Genomic DNA, 18,462 nt, shown 5'->3' with positions numbered 1-18,462 from the left:
ATGATTCCAGTGTTATCTCTTTTCTGGTAAAACAGAAAGCTTTGGGAAAGGCTTTACTAACTCCTGTTAAAAAGCACTCATAACCATTCCAAACAAGCCTCATGGTAACAGCCTCTCTCTGCCAACCAAGTAGTCTTATACTGGGAAACAAAAGTAAAGAAAAAGTTAACATAAATAAAGTTTGCTTTATTTTTGTCTGCATAACACCTGGATCAGATATCAAGTCCTTCTAACAGCTGGTTCGCACATAATTCTAAACCATGGTTTAGCGTTATGATGAGACACAGCAAGCAGCTACAAGATCAGGGTGCATTGGCTTCCATTTAAATTAGCCAAAACACAGGATGTGATCTGAAACCTAAACTGCAGTTAATCCTAACTGCTGTTTATTCAAACAATCCAGATTAATTGGATTCCTGCACTGAGCAGGGGGTTGGACTCAATGATTTTGTAGGCCCCTTCCAACCCTACTATTCTATGATTCTATGATTTAGAAGGTCACTGATCATATACAAAACATGCTTTAGTAAACATCTGAAATATATTTCTTAAACACCATTTTTAAGATGTGTATTTAAAATTATTACAAAGCAGGCCTGAATTTTATATAATTTAAAGTGCTATACCTAATGTCAGTCATGTCATTTATCACTGAAGGGAGTACTAATTTTAGTATTTTGACAAAGACACACAACCACCACCACCCCGTCCATCACAGACACCAAAACTCAGACCTAAGAACTTGCATATGCCTTCAAGACACCGGCTGTATGCACAGAGCCCTTTAAAGTAACAGGAAAGGCAGGGCAAGAGACCAAATCCTGTTCTCTATTACTCCTCCTCCTGAACACCTGATAGATCAAATTTCACTATTCTTAACAAGGCTGGATCAGTGAGGGGAACCACACATACGGCACCCATTTAAGTATGCATCACAGTGGCAGATTCCAGCTCCAGCTGTACATGCAGTTATTAGCACATCTACACTGTACCTATGAGCACGCATGCAGTGGGAGCAGAGTCTGTTGCCCCTACCATACACATGTTCTGAACATATGAAAAGGGTAATATTTAATAACCTGTTTACCTATATAATGAAACAAAACATGGATTCCAATTTACAGATTCTAAAACATCACTTCGTCTGTCATACCTGATTATTCCCTGTACAAGAAATCTTAGTGCACAACTCTAAGTGCACACTTTTTGGCAGAAAGGTTGTTTCTTTCCTTTCTGCCAAAAGGAAGAAAGGAATAAATAAATATTAAATAAATAAATAAATAAATAAACTCCAATAAACGTCATCCAGTAAAAACACAGGTGCAGAAACAAGACTCCACACATGCTTGATCAGAAGACATATGTCCAATTCGAAGATCTCTGACATGAGGATATGCACTCAGCACTCACAGCTGAGAGTGCATTTAAAGACCATGTGATTTGGAATGGATGTTACTGGTGAAGGGAGGGAGAATGACTGAACTCAGGCTTCCCTTCAGCTTTGAGGAGGGGCTGCAAGGGATCCTGGATTGAGTTACTCACCTGCATGCTTATAAGTACTGCCAAACCCATTTGTTGGGTGGCTGGACATGTGGAGCAGCGCACAGACAGCCCGCTTCTGTAGGTTCATGTAGAGAAGCCCACACTTGTGAGGTGGGGCCATCTGCCACACAATCTCCTCCTTTCTTAGATTCTGTCACCACTATGCTATTATATCCTGGTCAGTGAGGTACAGATAAACTCATTGCCTCTGGGATTTTTACTGTGGGTGGGTGGGAGCAACGGCCAGCTGAGCCTCTAGGTATTGCTATTAGGATTCAACCCATTCCCCCCTTTGTCTCCTTTCGCATAACTCAAGCATCTAGGCAAGTGGGAGATCAATGCCTGGGTTCTGAAGGTAAGCAATCTACTAGGGGTTGGTTGGCTAACTATAATCTAGGTTTACAAAAAAGGTAAAGGTAAAGGTGTCCCCAACCAGTCGTGTCCGAATCTAGGGTGTGGTGCTCATCCCCGTTTCTAAGCCGAAGAGCCAGCGCTGTCCGAAGACGCGTCCGTGGTCATGGGGCCGGCATGACTGAACACCGAGGTGCACGGAACGCTGTTACCTTTCTCGCCGAGGCGGTACCTATTTATCTACTTGCAATTTCTTGCTTTCGAACTGCTAGGTTGGCAGAAGCTGGGACTGAAGACGGGAGCTCACTCCGTCACGCAGCACTTGGGTCTCGAACTGCTGACCTGCCGACCTTCCAGTCTGCAGTTCAGCGTCTTAACCACTAAGCCACCGTGGCCTAAGCTAACTATAATCTAGGTTTACAACTTACATATAAAACCAGCACGTGTCACCACAGCAGCTCAGCTACAGACAACCACCCCACCTTTATTCTGTATGCTGTACAGTCACGCAGTTGCTGATTGACAGGCAGAAGCCATTTGTCCTTTCAGGGAAACAGACTTTAAAAGGTGTTAGCTGAGGAGAGTTCGCTCTTCCTTTCCTACCAAATCGGAATTGTGAATATGATTCCTACGTTCCCATTCTGTCATTGGGAAATGGTATAGCTGGCTAACTGGTTTTTAAAAAGACATGCAGGGTTTGTTCTGCTTGGTATGACATGAGATGCTAGTATAATGGGCTAAATGGGGAGATTCTTAAAGCAGCAGGCTCTGTCATCTTAGCTTATCATGACAACACATTTCAAATGAGAGTCTTGAATAAAGGCCAAACTAAAAATGAATCAGGAGATCTGTGACCAAGTATAACGTTTTTTCAAAAACTTTAAAGGAGGTGTGAGGACTGGGACTATAGCACAGGGGAGGGTTTGTTTTGCTCTTTCCACTTGTGCTGCCTTGCTGGTTCAAACCGTTCTCTTCCCTCCACCTAAGCGACTAACAGCTTCCTGGGGGGTGGGGAGAGAAGAGACAGGTACAATTATAGGTACCTGCCCTTTTCCCCACAGGTAGGCTAATAAAAGGTGGGGGGAGGAACAGTTTCAATAGAGAAGCAGCAAGAAAGAAAGACTTAGCATCACAGGACCTCAGTTATGGCTGCTAGTTAAGCTTTGAAGATATCAGGAGAACTGATCACAGACCTCATTTGGCCCTAAAACAGCATACTAATTTTGAGTAACCAATGTGCTATACTTTACTCTGAATCTCTAACAACCCTCTTTTATGTGGTACTTATTTAATTGCTAAGATCACGCAGTGTTCCTCCTGCAACACTTTGGAATTTGCAAGTTAATGCATGTTTACTAGATTATGAATATATACAAACTTTATTACACATTTTAGCACCACATGTTTAATAGAAGCCCTCTGCCTCAAATTCACACAGTTGCAAAAAGGCACTTCCATACTTCAATTGCATATGTTATATTCAAGGTAAAGGTCCCTGAAAAGTGATATATAAAACTTTGAAAAACAAAAAACAAATTATTTAGGTTATCAGGGATTCTACAAGGAACAATGAAGAAAAAATAAGATGCCATGTGGCTGTCTCTCTTGAAGCCTTGAAGGACTATTATCACATTCAGGCAACAACACAGATAAGGTGTTGAGGGTTAGTGAAGGATACAACCTATTTCTGGCCCTGACCGCTGCTTTCAGAGACTCAAAAATTCCTGAGGGGAGGGCACATTGTTTTATCATCTGCAAAGGAAAAGAGTATAAATGAATGTAATTTGGTAGTAGTGTGTTAAACAAAGGTGAAATGAAAGGCGACATGAACACCCCCTATCCCCATCATACGCTCAGTCATCTTGTTAGACCAAGAGTGCAGGCTCTTTCATTCACATATGTATATACCCATTCTCTCTTACAATCTTCCACCTTCAGATGGCAGTATATTGACATAAGAATATGTCTGAATAAGACATTTAGTTAGTGTTGCAGCAAGTGGGAAATTCAAAGCACCCTAGTTTGGTTTGAGAGCATTTAATATTAAACAGTTTTTAAAAATAAGGCTTGTTTTCCTTGAAGCTTTGAGTTCTCCCTAAATTGCACCACTTTGGTATCTTCATCTCTACACAAGTTTGTATTTTGTATTTCTTTAGGAAAGGTGCCATTCAGGCCCCCAGTCTCAAACATCAAAGATGTTTAGTACTTCCATGAAAAGAAAAAAAAATACTGGGTAATGAAACGACTTCCACATATATGCTAGTTGATCCTGTCCAGATCCGTTTATCCAACTGATACATATTCTTTATTACTCCTATAATTTATGGCACTTCTTGGTTAAAATGCACTTTTGTTCTTATTTTACTGTCATGCCACCTTTCTGAAATGTTTATGCCAACAGTAACTGGCTCAAGGCCATGCAGCACATTCATGGCAAAGCAGCAGTATGAACCTGCAGCTCATTACAAACATACCCAAAGTATAACCACTCAATCTCTCAGCAATGCTCAGATTTAAGGTGCTGTTTTTAGACGTGGGGATGGTGACATATTTCAATGCAAGATGGAAGGAACCAGAGAACAGGGATCTTAAATCATATGGTGGAGAAGAGGGATAATGCCAGGGAAGATGGTAACTAGGAATTGGGAGGGGATAGAAAATGTAGAGAAGGGGGGAAAAAGAACAGGAGAGATCAGAACAGGTAGTTTGAGACCTCTCCCTATCCTGTATATGAAAGTTTGAGGGGGCAAAATTAGGGTCAAGGGATGCACATTTATTTATTTTATTAATTACATTTCTATAACCCCCAGTAGCCAAAGCTCTCTGGGCTGTTCACAAAAATTAAAACCACAAAACACAGCATAAAATACAATATAAAACATAAAAGCTTAAAACTACAGTGTAAAAGTACCATCAGAATAAAACCTCTTGGTGCACATCCGCAGACCTTAACTTTACCTGTCATTCCAGGATCCTCCACAGCTTAAAGTTCCCTTGGAGGGGCAATTAATTAGGGCTGGAAAAAGCACATTTTCTTCAATCCTAATTAACCCGCCACCCAACTCTTAGCTTCCAAGGAGCAAGAACCGTTAAGGGGGTAACCCTATGCATGTTTAGACAAAAAAAAGTCCTACAACTCCCAGCATGCCCCAGCCATCCATGCTGGCTGGGGCATGCTGGGAGTTATAGGACTTTTTTCTGTCTAAACATGCACAGAATCGCAGCCTAAGATCTTCCAATTCATGAACTGAGGGGAGGGGCTAAATTTTGGGAACACACACCTCACAGCAGTATACACTGTTTGAGGCTGAAGCAAGCCAATCTCCCCCCTCTCCCATTTTCCTTGGTTTTTCCCTGAACCAATTGATGCTCAACTGTCCTCAACATTCTGTGTCTCCTGAATGGCAATGAGTAGAGGTCCACAAACTGCAGCTGTGCTTAGTAGCCAATCGTAATTTTTAAAAGCCAGCTGGAGTATACCAAGTGCCACTGAGCACATGCAGACTGCCTCTCTCTTTCCACTAAAGAAGTGCAGCCTAGTCCCTACCGCCTGCATCCCAGAATGAAGGGCTTACAGGACAGATGGATCCCCACAGGTGTCAGTGCCCCTGCACTTAAAAAAACAACAAGACTGCCCCCACCTTCCTTGAAAGTATACCGAGCACAATGAATACCATTCTCCTCCCCCCCGCAAATCCATCCCTCCCCCACCATCTCCTGTCCAGCAGCTCTTCATAGACCCATCCTCCTCCCACACCCAACTTACAATTTTCCAACTCAAAGAACAACTTGGCATTTCGGAACATACATGGGAAGCTGCCTTATACCAAGTCAGACCATCGGTCCCCCAAGCCCAGTACTGTTTAGGTGGAGTCAGTGGCTCTCCAGAGTTTCAGGCAGGATTCCTTTCTGGCCCTACCTGGAGATGCCAGGGACTGAACTTTCTGTATACAAAGCATGTGCTCTAACACTGCGCATGCAAAGCATGTGCTCTTCCAGGAAAAGAGGTGAGAGCGTTCAGCTGTTCAGGGCAAGTCTGGGGAAATGAACAGGGTTGGGGAAGGGAGGCTTCTAATAGAAGAGAGCAGCAGAAAAGGGCATATATAAAAGGTGTTTTAAAATGGTGCAGCCTGCTTTTGCTTAGTCAGAGGACAGCAGAGGTGTTGCAGAATTAGGCACACTGTAGCAAAGGCAAGTCTAGCAGGTTTTATTTTTAAGGGTAAAATACCTCAGCTTCTTGCTAGAGATTGATCTTGATCTTCTCATCATCAGAATTAAATTCACAGCTACCATAGCAACTGTAATTGTGGACTCCTAGAAATGAGCATGCTCAGCCTTATCAGGCTATTTTTGTTTGTTATATATCTTTTTCTTCAAATTTACAAACTAATAGTTTTCTGAACTGAATACCTGGTCCCATTTCCCACCACCATGCCAGGTATGCAGAAAGCCCCAGCTTTTCTGGGGTGGCCCTGTTTGACTGTTCTATTAATAGACATAGGACCACCAAGTTCAGTATTAGACATATTTATTCATGTATTAACAATTATATACCACCTTATCTGCTAAAAAGCCATTAAGGCAGTGTACAACAATTTAAAACAATAGAACAATTTAGGGCCATCTATGTATTATGAACCTTGTTCAAAGGATGTAAAACATCCACCACAGCAGCTCTCTTTTACTTCATCATTTACTACTTGTCTAGAACTGTATCAATAAATGGGAGTTGAATATATCTGTATGTTTAAAATAAGTTCATAGTTAAGAATTGGCTTTATATGTCAAAGCCATCACTATGAATTATGTCTGGAAGCAAATTGGCAACCGCTATGCTCTCTATGACCAACTCCATACCAAAGACATGTTATACTTCCCATTTTCAGAGGAAGCCTCAGTAAGAACTTATTGCAATAATCAGCCCAAGAGGTTACCAAGGTATGAACAACGGCAAGATTCTTGCCCCCAGAAGGTGTACACTGCAACTCAGATGTATCTAATTAACAAACACTCCTGGACACAGTCAGAACCTGCATATCTACAAGGAAAGTTCCTTGCAAACTTTCTCCTTCGGCGGGAAATATGATCCCAGATAGAACGAACAACCCAGAACAAGAGGGCAGATCAGCAACCCCAGGTGAGACAGGAAAACAAGAGAGAAGGGCTCCGTTTTGAAAATGAGTGTGCACTCCAAAGCCCCAATCCCAGCCAGAGCGCATGTTCAGGTGGGTTAAAACTGAGCTTTCATTTTCTTCCCAGCTAGTATTTGGCCTTACATACTTTTCCAAGCACACTTCTGTCATGCCATGGTAATTTGATGCAACTCATTTCTACAGAGAGAAAGGCTTTATACTTGGGAACAACACTGCTGCTCATCATCCCCAGCCACCACAGACAGACCCCAACGCATGGGAAGAGGGTAATGTCTCTCCTTGTCCCTTCTGAAGGTACATCCTAGAATAGTAGAGAATGGGTAATGTATTTAGGGATGGCGGAGAATTTCTCCCCGAATCTCCGGGAGGCCGAATGCCAACGCATTCGGCCCCCCGAAATTGTTGGTGAAATTCTCCGCCACCCTCCCCGGGATGGGACTTACCTCCTGCGAATGTCCCCCCCCGGCGGCAGGTCCTGGCGGCGTTTCGGTGGTGTTTCAGCGGGGGCGGCGGCCGGTCTTCCGACTGGCTGCTGCCGCCGCCATTACAAAATAAAGTAAAAAAAAAAACAAAACCCGTGATAGGCTACGTAACGATTAACATAGCCTATCACGGCTAGATTTCCAAAGTCAGCCGTGATAGGCTACGTTAATCATTACGTAGCCTATCACGGGTGACTTCGGGGAAAAAAAAAAGCGCGTATGCAAATGAAAAAAAAAAGCGTGTACGCAAATGGCGGCGCCCCATGGGCACCGCCATTTGCGTACCTTATTTGGTCCCGGTAGTCTACGTAAAGATTTACGTAGACTACGGCGAAAATAAGGGCAACGCAAATAGCGTTGCCCTTATTTTCGCAGCAGTCTACGTAAATCTTTACGTAGACTACCCGGGACCAAATAAGGAATGCAAATGGCGGCGCCCATGGGGCGCCGCCATTTGCGTACACGCTTTTTTTTTTTTTCAAAGTCACCCGTGATAGGCTACGTAACGATTTACGTAGCCTATCACGGCTGACTTTGGAAATCTAGCCGTGATAGGCTGCGTAAATCGTTACGTAGCCTATCACAGGTGATTTTTTTTTTGTTCACTTTGTATTTCGCGGCCGGGGAGACGGGGTGCTTCTCCCCGGCCTGAATTTCAGCCGGGCGAGGTGGGGCGCCTCCCCCCCCCGGCCTGAACTTCGGGGGGAGGACCGAAGCGCCTCCCCCCCACCACGAAGCAAGCTGCGGGACCAGGTAAGTCCCTTTCATACATCCCTAAATGTATTTCCAAATATTCCCTCTTAATACACCCCACAAGCGGGGTATGAGCAAAGGTAAAGAAAGCAGCTTCCAAATGTACCTTGTGTGTGTACATACAAACAGGGAACAGGACCAGGTGTGAATAAACCTCTTTGTTCTACACATTGCAATGTTCTCAGTAACAGACAGGAGGATGGGAGACATGAGAAGGAGGACTCTCCACTCTCACTTCCTTGCCCTCGTAAACATCACTGAGCCTGTTGCCCTTACAATGGGTGGAGCGAGAAGATGGGGGTAGAAAAGCTTTTCTGGTTGTGGAATTAGTGTAGTGAGTAGGTCAGAAAAGAACACAACTCTCCATCCTACCCCTTCCTGTCTTGATGATCCATTCACTAGTATTTCAATATGCCATTTGTTCCAATTTAGGATTTGTTTACCAAGAATCTAGGTCCCAGATGTTGGAATAAATACCACAGAGGTTTATGTCACATCTTCCTGCCCACAGATAAATTGGGATGCAACTGCACCAAAGGCAGGAAGAGAAGACAGATATAAAATCAGGTACTCTAAAAGGCCTGGAAAAACTCCTGTCACCCCCACCCACCTTACTTCTGATGGCAGTGGGGCCAAGATAAAGGCCTCTGAGGAAGGCCTTGATACACAGGGAGGTTTGTGTGTGAGAAGGCACTCCTTAGTTCAGGAGTTGATTACCCAACCCCTTCTCCACATGTTGCTCCTTCTTCTGCCATGCTGCTGGCACCATTACTTCTGCCCCCCCAGAAACTATCACAGGTGCCTCCATGGGCCCAATAGTGGCAATAAACCTAGCACAATGGAATTAGAATACATGGCTGTGCAGGGGGCTCCCTCCCACCCTCCTTTTAAAAATCCACTAGAGCTTTAAGGGTAGTATGAAAAATGAGTTTACTGCTTCACATGCAACCACAATAGCACAATCCTGTATAAACACAAGGCAACACTATGGCTATCCCAGAAGATATGGAAGCGACCTGAGCAGTGTTTTTTACTTGCCACAAGAAAGTAGATTAATAACTAATTCCAAGTCAGATTTCCACTAATGTTGAATGCTGCCTGTAAAGAAGTGTTCATTATTTTAAACTTTGCATAAGAATTGTTTATAAATCATATGCAATTTCTACTTTTGTTCCTTTATATGTAGAAGTATGGAGAGGCTACCACCTGCTCCACCCACACACAACCAGGGCTTCTAGAGTCTAGTAACACAAGACTTCTGCTTGCACACTCATTGTTGTGATGTAAGTGGTAATTTACTTACCATCCCTTTTGTGAGTTAGCTTGAATGTGGTTTTACGTTTTGCTGAGAACACCACTTAAGAATCATCAAGACATTCACTTTCCTCTCACAACTCAGACAATGGAGAAAGAATGAAGAAACATTTAAAATTATTTCCCTCGCACAATGACAAAAAAAAGCCTTTAGGTATGACAATCTTGTTTTGCTGCATAATCTCCTAGGCAAAAAATGCAAAAGGGGAGGGAATGACCACATACCACACATTTCCCAAATTCATACAAGATTCTTGAAAGACTGGCACTCAATGCTCTGCTCAATATTCCAGAACAGGTGGAGAATTAGGTGCCAATAACCTCTCAGTTTTCTCTTATCTCTCAATAGTCAAGGAAGCTAAGCTGAAAGCCACCTTTTCTACACCATCCTTTATAATCAAGCATACTTGATCCAAGAGTCATAAAACCCAACATCAAGTAGCAAACTTCTAAATGAGTTTTATTGTGCAGAGAATGTGCAACCTTTACCAAGTTATAGAAGATCGAAATGTGTTTCCCCAGTGTATCAGCTGTAGGGAAACAACATTTTCTCCAATATCTACCCACAAGGGTGGATATAAATTGAGGAGTTTAAAAGCACCAATTTAAATCACAAGGAAACCCACAAAGTTTAAGGCTGGACTCCTACACACACTTAACTGGACATAAGCCCCACTGTATGTATATAGGATTGTGGATATATATAGGATTGGGCTGTTATATTAGCTATGAGGTAATAAAAAACATTTTGCTCATACAGCACACATGCCTTCACAGTGCAGTACTTGATCTGCTTAGATAAACACAAGGGCATCAAGCAAGAATACTTCCACAGAGTCGGTAAATACAAAGAAATTTCCAGAAGCAAATGGTAGGAACCTATTGGGCAGATCACCATTTTTCCACAAGATGGAAGATAAGCATTTAAGAGCAATACTTCATGAATAATTAAGGGGGTGGTGGCAAGCCTCCTTTGAATTATTTCCAGGTAATGTACTTGCCAACATTTATGTCGCTGGCTTCCAGCCGAAGACCAACCCACAAAGCATGCATCCATTATCCACACTCACATCCCTTCCTTTCCCCCAATGCACCCACACTTTATGCCCCAGACAGGCATCTTGCTTTCCTCCAGCCCAGTGTAGTTGAGAATTCAATCCTTACGTGCTACACAGAACTCAGCCACCTACAGGAGATAAGTGTTGCTCCAACCCTTTGCATTTTCCTCCTAAAAGAAGAGTCTACATTATCAGTGCAGACTCTCCCCCCCACCACCACCACCACCACCACTTGGGCCTCAGGGAAGTCCACACCTGAACACTGATTGGTAGAGTTATTCATAACTTTAAAAGTGACTCACCGCAGAGCTTAGTTAGCAGGCATGAAAAAGGTATTCAAATGCCAACCACAAGGGCTCAATAGATAATCCTGGTGAGATACTGGTGGGTGTTTCAAGGAGACAGGACATTGATCACAATGCTAGTGATGACTTGCAAAGTTTCTGGCTCCCAGTATTAAGCACATAATATATATTGTGCAGCTATTACATCCTATTTCTACTGCTTCACCCAAAAAGGGAAAATATTTTCTCTGTTATCTTTACATAAAGAATATGTTCCTATGGATTTGGTCAAAGTATGGATTTTGCTTTAATTTGCATCAAATTCAGGTAATATTTCAACGTAGGCTCTTCTAGGACACTAACTGAAGTTACTGGAATTGTTTAACTTTTAAAATTGATCTACCCTGAATTTTGCTGTCTGGGGGAAATGCAGGGCTCCCTTTCCACTTCTCTTTGGAAACATCTGGAATGTGATTGCATAGGAACACATAGTGGTGATGTCAGAGTAGGCATTAACCAACAAGTTGTAACATCCCTCCACCCCCTACACCTACAATAATGTATTTTTTAAAAAAATTATAGCAACTGAGCTCTAGTTCAGGAGTAGCAGTTACTCTGGCCCAGTTCAGACATAACACTAACCAGTTTTCCCCAACTTGGTGCCCTCCAGATGTTTTGGACCACACCTCCCAGCATTCTTGACCATTGGCCATGCTAGCTAGAGCTCATGGGAGTTGAAACCCAAAACACCTGGAGGCCATCAGATTGGGGAAGTCTGCATGAAATCATCGTTTAGCATTATGAAAATGAGCAGTAGGAAGCCTTCGGCTTGTGTGCTCTCCCCTCCCTTTACATGGCTACAACACTGAAGGATTGCACTTCCCTTTGAAATTAATTGCACGTTAGCTTATTTTTCCACACCCTAAACTGTGATTAACCTTAACTATGGTTAGTTGAAACAAGCTAGGTTTGTAAACTAGACTTTAAAATGGCTTATTTTGTCTAACCACAGTTAATGGCAAACCATGGTTAATCTAAAACTGAAATGAAAGATCCGAACTCCTCCTCAGGATCATACCAGAAGGAGAGTGGGGAGCATGAAAGCCCAAGACTTACTGTGGCTTGTTCTCCTCACACTGAACTATGGCTTAACATTACATCCAAACCCAGCCCACAGCCTTTAAATGTTTTGAAAGTGAACCATAACCAACCTATCTGTTCCCTGCTGCATTACCTACATCTCTTGTTTAATTGGGGGGGGGGGGCTTAACTGTGCATTCCTTCTTCAGCACTGCTACACACACGCAAGGGGGATGGCTTTAAGAGCGTGCTCAGCAAACAGATGACACACCCTACGCTACAGCATGGTCAGAGCAAAGCAAGCTACAGTTGAAAGGACAGAGGAAGGAGCAGAATTGGAATTTGGCTTGGGCATCCTGTAAAAGGAGACTACTCAGTGTAAAAAAAAGCGGAGGGCTTAAATTGGTGCTTGGGAACAGGAAATTATGGCGCCCACTGCATTTCAACTTACATCCTTCCTCAGGGTCAACATTATTCATACTGTTTGAGCACCACTTTAAAACTTTCCCTTTTTTCTTGTTGTTGAATCTTTGGTGCTTTTCCTTCTGCCCAGAGCCCAAATCAGCAGCAGTGAATGGGAAATGGATGAGGAATGAACGAAGCTGATTAATTTGGATTCTTCACGTCATATCACAAGAGGTATACAAAACTTTGATTCAATTTCCGCTCTGCTACCTGCTCTCCCACAATAATGAAAATACCCACAACGGGATAGCCAAGAGAACTGGCAAGGAAAAACTATAGCAACTGAGGGGCTTTGGGGGGAGGGGGGAGGACAGGAAGGCTGTGTGGTACCTTCAAATGCTTTGTGGTGAGGAGATGGGCTACAGGAGCTTTCATATAGCTTGAGAGTACCCACAACCTGCATGTTCAGAATCTCAGGACTATTTTCTCATCTGTACAGCACTACAAGTTTGCAAGTGATGGTATACTGCTTATAATTCGAAGTCTACAGTCATACACACTTACTGCCAGGTAAGTCCTATTGAGCTCAATGAGGCTTACTTCTGAGTTGTATAGAACTGCACTGTATCCTGCTTGTAAACTTTTTACACATCAACAGGAAAAGTAAAAATGTTTCAGATAAATAAATCATGTATTAAGGGTTGACTTTGTACATCTAGATAAGCTCAGAGCTAATGGAAGTTTTCTCTTCTCTGGCAGCAATGACAGAGAGCAGAGACCTGTCTCAGTTCATACTGGCAAAACTGTTTTTCTACTATTTATATTTGCTTTGTTCCCGGCCCTTCTGTTTCTCTCCCCGCTCCCTGTAAAAAGTGGTCTCTTTAGATAATTCCATTTAACTGCCAGAGTAGAAAAGGTTTCAATTCACAATTGGATTTTATCCATCCATTCAAAGGCAAGTCATATATGGCAAAAATGTACTTTAGTCTCATTTAGAAAAATGCAAGAAATATAACATGTACAGTATGTAGTATATCAAACTATTCAAATTGATCCAATCATTCAAATGTTGCCTGCTTACACACAAAATATACATTAAGCATGAAGAATGTCACCCTCCCACACACACCTCAAAGTGCCTCGTGGAATTATTCCTGATGTCAATGCCAAGGTACAGCCAACCTATCATACACCTATTATCACCAGAACATCCACTAAAGAACTAGCCAGTACTTTCGATAACTTTTATATAATTCATTCCTGAAAATAAATAACATCCTTTTATAAAACCAAGTAACAATAAATTATTAAAACATTAAAACATTTGTTGTGGTATTAACATTTCATTCTGTAGTCTCAGGAAAAATCACCCACATTACTTCCAGAGACACTTACTATAAGTGATCTCTCTCTCAAGAATTTAGAAGGCTCTTAAAGTACTTTTCACAGTTCGCTGTATCAGCATGTACATATTCCTCTGTATTCCTATTTAACCACTTCCCATTTGTTCAACCCACATACTTTAAAGAAACTTACGGTGCTTCCAGGCAGAGGGCTCCTATCACTATCAACTATCAATCAAAAGACCTATATTGTGCAACTTTTCTTCCTTAACATTTTTTTCTAAGTAATAAAAAAGATGGAAGGGAAAAAACATGGGAGGTCTACAAATTGAAAATGAAGTCATCTGGACACCCCACCACTACCATAAAATTGAATTAGGAACTGTGATTGCACAATTAAAAGCCTCATCTGGAAGCACCCCTAATGATTGGAGTGCTTGCTTGAAGATATAGGTCACTAGGGAAGAGTGGAAATTTCCTCTCTAGTCTTCAACTTGCAAAGTAACAAGGAGGATCTTATTTCCATGTGAATGAAGAAAAACTTACATCACAGCAAGCCCTCTGATGGATGGTCATGGCAAGAATACACATGTGTACTCCGTTTTGGGTTCTGCCTTGTCAGAACATGTGCCCAAAATAAGCAAGAGTACGGTCATTTCAGCCAACAGCCAAACACTCACCAACTATGGTATGATACGTCTCAAGTGTATATTCACTGCCGTGATTCTAAAGGCAGTTTTCTGAAAACTTCCCCAATTTACACTTCCTTAAGGTTTAAGGGCAAATTTGGTAAGAAGAAGAAAAAAGCCCACTTGCAACCCAACTAATCTGGATGAAAGTATTCAAGGTATTCATCAAGCCCTGCCATAGATCTGTATGGACCGGAAGATTCAAATTATCACCCACGGAACAAAAATTAACGGAAGGAGAAGAGTGCGTGCTCGAAAAGTACGGATGAAGGCACATGCTTGGCGGCCTCTCAAACCCCCACGGAAGTTAATCTACGGTGGACGGAGTTACCTACTAGCGAAAAAGACAAAGGCGACGAGAAGAGAAAACGGACACCCCTCGGCCTCTGAAGGCTTTTCCTCCACCCGCGCAGCCTTCCGGCAGCCCAGGGAAAGGCGCCGCGCAGCCCGGGCAGCGCCTGGCAAGAGCTCCCTGCCCGCGAGAGCGCTGCACGGAAGAGCCCCAGGCGCAGAGGAGCCGCGGGGGAACCCTCCCCTCTCCGCGCCCCGGCACGGCGGGGAGGGCGGGGGACTCCCTAGCAGGACCCTGCCTCGTCCACAGTGACGTAGCTTGCCAGGAAGGAGGGGCCTGCTGGCGGCAGTAGGTGGTCCCTCCGCAACCCCCGATGGAAGGCGGGGGGGAGGCGGCGAGTCAGCTGGGGACACACAGCCCCCCTTCCCTTCTCACAGTGGGCCCGTCCCCGCACGGGACTCTGCCCAGCCAGCCGCCCCTCCCCCCTCCCCGAGAACGAGCGACGAGGGAGGAGAGGCGCGGCAAAGCCACCTCCGAGATGCGTCGAAGATGCCGCCGCCGCCGCCTCCCTCCCGCCCTCGTCGCCTCCCGCCTCCCGCTGTCACGCTCGGTCTATTTTTAGACCTGAACGCGGCGCGTGTGAGAGCTCCCGGCCCGCCGCCCGCCTCGTGGCCCCCGTCCGTCCGGGGCTGCGGCGGGGACACAAGCCCGGGCTGGGCAAGGCGGCCCGCGCCGCCCTCCCCTTCCCTCCCTCCCCCCCTCCCCCCCCGCGCCGCCAGCTCCCTCCGCTCGCCCTTACCCCAGCTCTTGGCGGTCCGCCCCAAGAACTCGCCGCTGTTCGGATTGTAGATGAATTGCCGCCACTCGGCCATAGACTGGCGGAAGGGCTTCTTCTCCTCCTTGGCCATAGCCAACAGAGCGAGAGGCAGCGGAGGGCAGGAGGGGGCTGCTGCTGACTCCCGGGCGGCGGCGGTCCCCTGCCGAAACAGCAGCGGATCCTCGGAACCGCTAAGTAACTATCCCTCGGGCGCCCGGCGGGAGAGCAGCGGCGAGGAAAGAGGGGCTGGGCCAGTCACACGCACTGAGCCGCGCCGCTCGCGCCGCCTCTCGCCACACCGACTCCTACGTCAGCGCGCTCAGGAGCCAATCGCTGCTCGCGTCGGCTCGGAGCCCGGCCGCCTATTCCGACCCTCGCACTGCCACCTGCTGGGCGAGCGAGGAGGCGGCAGGAAAGGCCGGCCGGCAAAAGGCGCCCGCTTGCCGTAGCGGCGCCCGAATACTCGCGTCTTGTATGGGAGGGGGAGGGGGACAGGCGACAGGCGAGCGAACCCAACGCCCGCCTCCTCCCGCTTCTTCTTCCAATCGTGGGTCTCTCCGGGGAAGCCGACGCAGGCTGCCCCCTTGCCTCTAGCTGAGGATGGCGGTGCGGCTCGCGGCTGCCCACCCGGAGTGCGTGGCCTCTTGGGGTCAAAAGTAGGCCAGAGCGACGGGAGACCGACGGTGCTCTCTTTCACACGTTGGGGGATTTCTCCCTTGCCTTGACCATATAAGGTATAAAATGTCGCAATAGTCACCCCGAAAGAAATATGCTTACACACGCACACAGTCATCTGTGCTTTCAAGTTCAGGATATTGTGAAATGTAACCTGAATAATTATTCGTAAAGAAACGTACTGGCTGCCCTTGAGTTACTTCATACACAACTACACAGGATATTTACGTCTGCAAGCTCAAAATCTACATGGACAACTAGGGTTGCCAACTTAAAATTTAAAAAGTCAGGAGCCCTGAGTTCTGAACTGTTATTCTGCCTGTGAAAATTACGAGCCGCTCTGGTCACACGCAAAAATAGACCTTATGAGCTCCCATAGGATAAAATTGTATTTATTTATGTATTTCATTTCTATACCGCCCAATAGCCGAAGCTCTCTGGGCGGTTCACAAAAATTAAAACCAAACAGCACACAATAAAACAATATAAAATATATAGAACATTAAAACCACAATATAACAATACAACCACAATAAAACCTAGCAGCAGTGCAGAAATTTAAAATACAGATTTAAAACAGCAAAGCTAAAAGTCTAGAATGCTAAAATGCCTGGGAAAATAAAAAAGGTCTTCACCTGGCACCAAAAGGAATACAATGTAGGTGCCAGGTGAACCTTACCAGGGAGCTCATTCCACAGCCAGGGTGCCGCAGCAGAAAAAGCCCTCCTCCTAGTAGCCACCCACCTCACTTCCTTTGGCAGGGGCTCAAGGAGAAGGGCCACTACGGATGATCTTAAGGCCAGGCACATATGGAAGGAAAATGGCCTGGAAAATCGCATTTCTAAGAAAAACTACAAACTATGCTACTAATACAGCAAAACACATACAAGACTTTCCCCCTGACCTAACACAACAAATAATTTCTCAAAAGATGCAGTACAAACAGAAGAATCAGCTGAAAGTTAATCCCAGCAAAATCTATGGGGAAAAATACCTGACAATACCTGTCAAACCGCTGGAGGTAACTTGTTAAATTTTTAATTCCTATAAAGAAACAATTTCTTACCCTTTCTACCTCACAGCCAACACAGATCATCCCCAAACTGACCTCTCCTGCATAGGTTTCAGACATCAATTCTCTCAGCCATTTTCTGAGTATAAACCATAGAATTTACTCCTCTCCCCCCCCCCCCCGCCGCCAATTTCTCGTTATAATGGCAGAATGTGATTTGTCTGACTTGCCCTAAAATACACTTGGAAGTCAGGATAACACTACATGCACCTGATGAAGTGGACTGTGGTCCACAGAAGCACCTTATTGCCATCATACATTTGTTAATCTTGAAGATACTGCAAGACTCTTTGTTGTTTTTGTTGCAATGGACTAAGACAGCAACCCCTTTGGGGGGTGGGGGGTGGGGGGAATTGGCAATGCTCTAATGGCAACAGTCGTTTAGGGCGCAGTCCTATCCAGATAGGTGGTCTCCTCCAAACTTGGAGGTGACCACCTAGCCAAAGCAGGGCAGGAGAAGAATGGAGGGGATCGTTCCCTCCACGCTTCTTCTGCCCTGCATTTTCAGCTAGACAACTGATTGTGGCTGAGCGGGGGCTGAGCGGGGGAAGAGGCTGCTGTATGACACATAGGATGTGTTGTACAGGCATTTCCGCCCTCCCTGCCCCAGAATGTCCCCAGCCACACCCCTTTTTGGCCGCTCCACACTTCTCTTGCAAGGGCGGAGGATGGGGCTGTTCTGCACTGCGTCCGTGGAAGTGGGGGGAGGTTAGTTCTCTGGGAACTGATCTCAGAGTGCGGGGTCCGAGGTCAGTTCCTGGATCACACGATATCCTATGACCATCTAGCTGCTGTCTAGCGGCCATAGGATTGTTCCCTCCATTATCCAGCCATTACAAGGTAGCACTTTCATGCCATTGCCAAAGCAGAGGGGATCAACAGTTGTCACTGGGGATGTGACGGAGAGGGATTTCTATTCATCCCATTCCAGACAGGTTGAGGTCCCAAGTCACTAGATGTCAGTGAGGAGAATCCTGCCTTTTCCCTTGGAAAAAAAAGTATACTAAGGCTGCAATCCTAAATGCACTTACCTGAGAGTAAGTCCAATTGAACTCAGCAGAGCTTACTTCTGAGTAGACATGTACAGATGACACTGTAAGCTGTTCTACCTGCTACCACCACTACAGGTCAGATGGGATCTGTTGAGTAAGA

General features: G+C 45.0%; 1 protein-coding gene across 1 annotated transcript in view; it reads right to left on the bottom strand.

The window, feature by feature from the left end:
- The window catches only part of ATP1B3 (ATPase Na+/K+ transporting subunit beta 3), a 55,203-nt gene extending 39,377 nt beyond the window's left edge, over window positions 1-15,826 (bottom strand). Inside the window, exon 1 of the mRNA XM_084847179.1 lies at window positions 15,546-15,826. Within this exon, the coding sequence (XP_084703305.1) occupies window positions 15,546-15,654 (109 nt within the window). The 5' untranslated portion in view covers window positions 15,655-15,826. The remainder of the gene's footprint in view (window positions 1-15,545) is intronic.
- Window positions 15,827-18,462: the final 2,636 nt, after the last annotated feature.

Source organism: Heloderma suspectum, chromosome 3, assembly GCF_057233095.1.
Source record: "Heloderma suspectum isolate Gila_16-S chromosome 3, 16-S_ref, whole genome shotgun sequence".
In the NCBI taxonomy this organism is placed as follows: domain Eukaryota; kingdom Metazoa; phylum Chordata; class Lepidosauria; order Squamata; family Helodermatidae; genus Heloderma; species Heloderma suspectum.
Note: the sequence above shows the minus strand (reverse complement) of the source record. Positions and strands in the feature narration are given on the sequence as shown.